This window comes from Octopus bimaculoides, chromosome 11 (genome assembly GCF_001194135.2).
Source record: "Octopus bimaculoides isolate UCB-OBI-ISO-001 chromosome 11, ASM119413v2, whole genome shotgun sequence".
Lineage (NCBI taxonomy): Eukaryota > Metazoa > Mollusca > Cephalopoda > Octopoda > Octopodidae > Octopus > Octopus bimaculoides.
This window is the reverse complement of record NC_068991.1, coordinates 80347753-80355701: the sequence shown is the minus strand read 5'-3', so window position 1 is coordinate 80355701 and position 7949 is coordinate 80347753. Positions and strand designations below refer to the sequence as shown.

Genomic DNA, 7949 nt, shown 5'->3' with positions numbered 1-7949 from the left:
TATATATATATATATATATATATATATATATATATATATATATATATATATATATATCAGGAGAATTGTATTTTTTTGTATGTTTTAATATTCTTAGCTTGAAATTTTCTACTCCGAATTGAAAGCAACAACTTTTGCTGAGAAAATTAAATGCTGCGATAAATATGTAAAAGAGAATTATTAAGAGAATTTTAAAAGGAAAGTATAAATAATTATTAGAATACCATCATAAAAGAAATCATGATCAGTCATTTAGCATGATCAAAAGAAATCATGATCGATCATTCAGTATGATCACTCATTTAGCATGATAAATCATTTAGCAAGGTATGTTTCTTTATGGTTAATGGCAGGAGGAGTAAAGAACTGTCTTCATTACATAGGTATGTGTCTGCATGCTTCGAGGTGTATGTACATAAATAAATATATATATATATATATATATATATATATATATATATATATATATATATATATAAATTAAGTAAATGGAGTAATACGCATATGTTAAATGTTAAATGAATTTAACATATGCGTATTACACTATTTACTTAATTTTTATATTTACTCAAGAAGAAAACCCATCGTGGTCTCTGATGAAAGTTTCATTCTTTCTTTGTTATAAATTCATAATTACATTTAATGAATCAATCCAATACACAAATAACACACAAAACGAACTACTTGCACAATGTCCATAAATGAGAAGAGAAATGGTTGCATAAAACTTTAAACTCTTATAAGTGCCTACCTTTTAAGTGTGACAGTATTTTTGCCACAAAGAATCTTTTTTAATTTAAGAAACCAAAATAGAACTAAACAAAAAAGAAGCAAACAAAAGAAACAAAACAAAATACATATGGAAACATAAAAGTTAAAGAAAGATTCGGAAGAGATTAAAGTGATATAGAAATTTACCTTGCAGATATTCACTTCTTCAGCTCGCACTGAAATAAATTTGAATCCAAGATAAGTACAGATGCTCTTGTGTGTTTATAAGTGGTAAATGTCATGTAATTGTGTGGTATAATAATAATAATAATAATGATAATAATAATAATAATAATAATAATAATAACAATAATAATAATAATAACAACAACAAAAATAATGGTAATGACTGTAACAACAATAGAAATAATATTAATATTGATAATTATAGTAATAATAACAACAATAATGATAACAATAGCAAAAAATGATGGCAATAATAGTAACAAAAACAACAATAGCAACAACAATAGTTATAATAATCTTAATGATTGTTGTTCAACATATATTTCTGCTTCGTAATTTGTGGAGGTTTAACTGTTATATTCAGTGATGTTAAAGATTGAGTCTAGAGAATGATTGTGTCTAAGGGAAAAAAAGAGAATGAGAGAGGAAGAGAGAGAGAGAGAGAAAGAAAGAGAGAGAGAGCGAGAGGAGGGGTAAAGGAGAGAAAGAGAGGGAGGGGGAAAGAGGGAGAGGGGGAAAGAGGGAGAGGGGAGAAGAAGTAAATGTGAGAATGAAAAAAGAAGAGGAGAGTGTGGGGAAGAGAGAGAGAGTGAGAGAGAGAGAGAGAGAGAGAGAGAGAGAGAGAGAGAGAGAGAGAGAGAGAGAGAGAGAGAGAGAGAGAGAGAGAGAGAGAGAGGGAGTGAGAGAAAGTAAATGTGTCTATGGAGAGGAAGAGAGAGTGAGAGGAGGGACAGGGTAGATGTTTCCTGCGTGTAATCTGCCAAGCTGCAGGACATGTTGATTATGTAAGATGTAAATAAATTGCACTGCAACCCGAGGTGTGTCAATGTGAAGACAGACATGTATACATACACACGTACATACATATGCAAACACACAAATACATACGCACACACACACACACACATATACAATGGGCTTCTGTACAGTTTCTATCTGCTAATCTCACTCACAAAGAATTGGTTAATTTAAGGTCAAAGTAGAAGGCACTTATCCAAACCATCACAATGTGGGATTGAACTTAAAGCCACATGGTTGTGAAGCAATGAGTCTGCCCTATAAGAACAGGCTTTGTTTCGATTCTGGGAAAATTACAGGTGTTTTAGTATTTTCGTAAATGCAGTTTTAAGCAGATTTCAGACTTCTTCCTACTCAAGGTATTCCATGGTTGAATTACAAGGACGAACGTTTAATTCAGTTGTAACTCATTTAATAAACAACAACAACAACAACAACAACAACAACAGCTACTACTACTGCTACTACTACTACTACTACTATCAATAATGTTAATAACAATGGTTTGAAATTTTGGCAAAAGGCAATTTTAGGGTCTGAGGGAAAATTGTTTATATTGACCCCAGTATTTAAGTGTTTAATTTCTCAACCTTGAAACGATGAAAGACAATGTTGACCTTAGCAGTTTTTGTACTCTGAAACTAATGAGTTGGAAGTAATAAGACCAGATAATAATAATAATGGTAATTATTATTTTGGCTTGGCTCAGGTTTGGTCTTATTCCTGGTATGGTTTATATGGTTAGTGGCTTACTACCTGTAACCTTAGGTATCCACAAATTTTCAGCATTCTCTCAAGTGCTTAGAACCCTCCTGATAATACTTGTTGTCCTTAAGAGACAAACTTTCTGTAAGAGCTCTACCGGGCATTCTATTTCAATCTCCCTCAACCACTTGTCCATATCTTGGCATGCTGTTCCCAATCTACCAATTATTACAGGCACGGCCTTTACTGTTCATATGCTCCAAATTCTTCCTATTTAAAATTTTAAGGGATTATATATTTTTTGTTTTTCTTCCTCTTTCTTTACGATCCTGGAATCAAACGGACATGATGGATCGATAAATAACCAACTTCGCTTTTCATTAACTATAATCGTTATGTCTGGTCTATTATTTTGTAACTTCTTATCCGTTTGAATAGGGAAATCCCGCAAAATCTTTCATTTCTCCAACTCCAGTACTCTTTCGACTCGATGATTGCACCATGTGTTCCAACTTCAAATCCCCGTTTCTGGCACATTTTCCAGTGTAAAACTTTTACAACCTGGTCCTGTCTCCATTTCTTAGTCTTTCTGAGTCAACTTGGGGTATTCTTCCACAATGTGTGCCACTGCCTTGTTCCAAGTCGTACAGGCTCTGCATGTTTCTGATACATTCTCTCCATATATGTCCCCTGGCGATCAGACGTCGCACAGTATACAATACTGTTAGGTTGTTGATTGAAGATATTGTGTCTATTATTATTATTATTATTATTATTATTATTATTATTATTAATATAACCTATATTCTATATATTTAATAAGTACTTACAGATTATTTTTCCATTGTCAATTGCACTTCCTCTGAAAATTAGAATCGTTTTCATATTAGTGGCATAAATACATTTTAGTAAACATGAAATAAATTTCAGCTAAAAACATAAACTATAAAAACTTTATAACATTTAGTAAGCAACGGCGTGCACAGATACTGTTGACATGTTTTGAAAAACTCAAACATGAACATAGCGTTTTGCTGTTGGATTTCATCGCAAAGAACAACTTCTCCATATTGGCAATGTGGGTGAATACACGCATTCCAGGTGACATTAGTGAACTATCAGACACCAGTGTTTCTATATGGTTATCGCTCCTAAGTGACAAATATCACTTAGTCCTTTGGAGTTAGATGGGAACAACGGTTCATAACTATAGTAATCAATAGGCAAAACGTATGCTTATGTGTGTTCGTACCTGGAACGCAGGTATTCATGGGTCAGAATATTAATATACACATTCCAGCAGACCTGAATGCGAACATAGCTATTTGGTGTTGGATTTCGTCACGGAGAATGCCTTCTTTCTAGAGAATGTGTTCGTTTCAAATGATGTATTTGTGCCTATATCAGCAAATGTACTGTTCGTTGATTTCTGTATGTGACAACAGTTGTTCCTGTCTTCCAGCAAATGACCTGGTGGTGCCTATCACTGAGAAGGCACAACCATGCCAAAACACCGGTGTCTGACTATTCACTGTTACTTGGAATCGGTGTTTTGCTTACATAGAGCGTTAATAGGAAGGTGTCGTTCTCCTAGGCGAAATCTATAAAAACAAATTGCGTTCGAGTTTTGCAGAATGTGTTAAAAATGGACGAAAACACTATTGTTTCCATTCTCCACGTTTTGCATTTAACTAAGGAACAATTCCACAGAAGTGGGGGGAGGCCGCCCTATGAGGGGTATTCATGGAAACCATAACTACTGTCACACGGATCACTAAGGCGAGTACACATTCTCGCATCCCCAGTGTACCGGCACGTGCTCAACGCAAGCCAGTCCATTCATACTATACTCTCCACTCAGTTTTCAATAGATGCAATGCAGAGTATTTTACATTCAGCTCTTAAATGCACTAAGAAAATTTTCATCATCATAATCATTATCACCACTACCACCAAAACCACGACCACCACCACCACCATCACTACAATCACCACCATAACCACCACCACCACCACCACCATGCATACAGGCAGGGACTATAATCGAGTGGAAACACCGTTTGAGAATTCCTTATACTGAATTCAGTTTCGGCAATTTCGTTGTCTCATCAGGCACATATATACCTACACACTTACACACACATGCGTACATGTATAAATATATACATGTATGCATGTGTGTGTGTATGTGTGTGTGAGCGTGTGTGTGTGTGTGTGAGTGCGTGTGTATGTTTGTGTCTCCATTTCTTAACATCGCGTGATTGCTGTATAAACGAGTCTCATTCTCATACATGCAACGGCATTGCGGAAAACGTGTCTCGTTATAGGAAAATATGACGTTAGTTGGGAAGAGACTAGGGTTGGCGATAAAATGGGCATCCGGCTGTAGAAAATTTGCCTCAATGTAGTCCGTGAACGCTAGAGCGATGAAGAAGATAATGATATATGCATGTATTCAGACAGATAATAAATGAATGCATAAACTTCACTCAGATTAAAATGGGAATAAATCATTTATTAAGAAGGAATTTGTATATTTTAATGCATCTCTTGAATACTTTCTCTCATTCTTCTATACACAAGGATACAATCTTTCCTCCTTCATCTCTCTCTGTCTCCATCTCTCCCCATCTCTCTCTCTCTTCCATATATATATATATATATGTTCATGTATAGACACTCAGACGTTTATTCCAAATTTTTATATATCTATCTTGACCATATATTTATATATATATATAATACATGTATATTAAACATATATCTATATATAATATGCTCTACGAACCTTATGCAGGCCAGTTTTGAGCGCTCTGCATCTCTGCTACAAAATAGAATATAGCGAGATAGATTTCTAGAAAGAAATATATTATAATACAGTATAATATGCAATATATATATATATATATATATATATATATATATGTATGTATATGTGTGTGTGTGTGTACGTGTGTGTATATGTAAGTATATATACGCACGAGGGGGTGCCCAAAAGAAACCGGAATTTTGCAATATTATTTTATTCACATAGTTTTGCATGTTAATACTTTTATCCCCTTCAAAGTATTCTCCATTTGAAGCAATGCATCGGTCCAGGCGCGTTTCCTCCTCTTTGAAGCAGTCCTGCAAATAATACTATCACAGGGATGTCTTTTAGCAGCCTCCGTCGTTGTTTTCTTCACTTGTTCTACATCTGCAAAACGTTTTCCATTAAGGAGATCTTTCAATCGGGGGATCAGAAAAAATTCACAGGGAGCACGATCGCGCAAACAGGGGAGGTGGGTAGGCGAGGTCAGGCCATTTTTGGAAAAAAGCTGTCTGCGCAGGTGCATTGTCGTGATGTAACCACCACTCTCTACTTTGTCACAGGTAGGGGCATTTACGTCTCACTGCACCTCGCAAATTCCCCAGAACTGCCAAGTTAAATGTCTAGTAAGTAGTTTGACCAGGAGGAACAAATTGTGTGTGGGCAATTCCTTTCACATCGATGAAACAAATCAGTATCGTCTTGAGATTGGACTTCACGTGACGCTTCGTTTCTGGTTCGTAGCGGTAGCACCAGCTTTCGTCACCAGTGATAGCCTTCGGAAAAAGGTTCAAATCAACTTTCAGTTCACAACATGCATTCAATCGTGTTTTGATCTTTCGTGAGCAAGCGAGGCACAAATTTTGCTGCAACTCTTTTCATCCCCAATTCCTTGCTCAAAATTCATTGGTAGGAGGTCCAGGATACACTAGTCATATCAACAAGTTCGGTAACGGTCCTCCAAGATGAATTCATGAATTTTCATGATGTTTTCATTAGTTTGAGAGGTCGACGGTCGCCCTAAGTGAGGTTGATCTTCAAGCGACAAGTGACCATTCCTAAAGCATGAAAACCACTCGTAAACTTGTGTTTTGCACATGACATCATCCTTGTAAAGCTTTTTGAAGCATGACAACTGTTTCGGCCGCCTTTTACCCCGACAGAAACCAGAATTACCCGGAAACACGCTGTTCCATATTTTCAGCCATTGCAAATATCGACGAACAAGGGAGAAGCATTGCAAAACAAAGACGCACCACGTGACAGTTCGACCTCAGCAGACTGATGTCTGAGGATTGCATCAAGTGGCTTCTAGCGGCAGAAGCCCGAACTACAACTGGTTTGTCCCACAGAGAACTTTCCGGATACTTTTAGGTACCCCTTCGTGTGTGTGTGTGTGTGTGTGTGTGTGTGTGTGTGTGTGTGTGTGTGTGTGTGTGTGTGTGTGTGTACACACACACACATATATATATATATACATACATATATATATGCATATATATATGTACATATATATACATGTGTGTGCGTGTGCATATATATATATACATATATATACACATATATATATGCAAGTTTATAATCAAATATTCAATACATATATATATATAAATAAAATGTATACTTACAGCAGTTTCGTTTCCAATTTGCTACCACATCCAACGATTTCTCCAAGGGTACATTCCAAATAACCAAGAAAATCCTTAAAAATACCAAAAAGTATTCTTCACACATCACAAAAATACTATGTTCTTAAAGATATTAAAAAATATCATCAATAAATAAAATTAATTCTTGCTTCAGCATTTCTAACTTTCATTTTCACAGCCAATGATAAAATTTGAAATTAGGTGATAAGCCACTAAAACCAACACAATATTTTACTGAATTAGAATGTTTCATTAATTAAAATTAAGGAGATATAATTACAAAATAATGATTTTTCTTGATTAGAAAAAGAAATGATATGTCAATGCTGTCCTCATTATTACCACCATCATCATCATCATGACGTCAGCAAAAAAGAGGCGTCATGTTTTCAACATGTCCAAAGGTTACTCACTTCCTTACAAATTTCAGAGTCTCCTGATGTTGTTTTCTACGCTAGCGGTACTAGTGAAGCACTCATGTCCTTGGCACGACCAAAAGGGCCTCATGACTCCTCACCTTTGGTCATTCACCAGCATCTTTACAAGCTGGAAAACAACAATGAAGGATGTGTCTGGCAGTGAGATGAGTGATGGGGGGGGGGGAAGAGTGATGAAGGACGAGTGAGGAGTGGGGTGATGGGAGTATCAGTGAAAGGTATTAACTTTTCGGAAATATCCCTCTATATTCAGACTGAGAACAGATGGTGCAAAATGGCACTATTATTCTTATTTACAGAATTATTAAGATCGGCACTGCTTAACAAAACTATTCGCAGTATATATATGGTCTTCCACATATTGTCCGTCTATAAAATTCAATTCATGTTGGTCGGCACGGGGCTATAATAGAAAACTATAGTCAAAAGTGACGCGCAGCTGAACTGAACTGAAAACTAGGTTATTTCAAAGCGGGTTTCTTAGCCACATACCTGCAATACATACATACACGTGCGTGCGTGCGTGCGTGCGTGCGTGCGTGCGTGCGTGCGTGCGTGCGTGTATATATATATATATATATATATATATATATA

The 7949-nt window shown here is 35.9% G+C and overlaps 1 protein-coding gene across 2 annotated transcripts in view; it reads right to left on the bottom strand.

Moving 5' to 3' along the window:
- The window catches only part of LOC106878522 (copine-8), a 137691-nt gene that overhangs the window by 48465 nt on the left and 81277 nt on the right, over positions 1-7949 (bottom strand). Inside the window, exons 5-8 of one of the 2 annotated variants that reach the window (XM_014927750.2) lie at positions 6898-6971; positions 5249-5284; positions 3291-3322; positions 919-947 (exon numbers count right to left, since the gene is read on the bottom strand). In XM_014927750.2, coding sequence (XP_014783236.1) covers positions 919-947; positions 3291-3322; positions 5249-5284; positions 6898-6971 — 171 coding nt within the window. The remainder of the gene's footprint in view (positions 1-918; positions 948-3290; positions 3323-5248; positions 5285-6897; positions 6972-7949) is intronic. The other variant, XM_014927751.2, reaches the window with a different exon arrangement.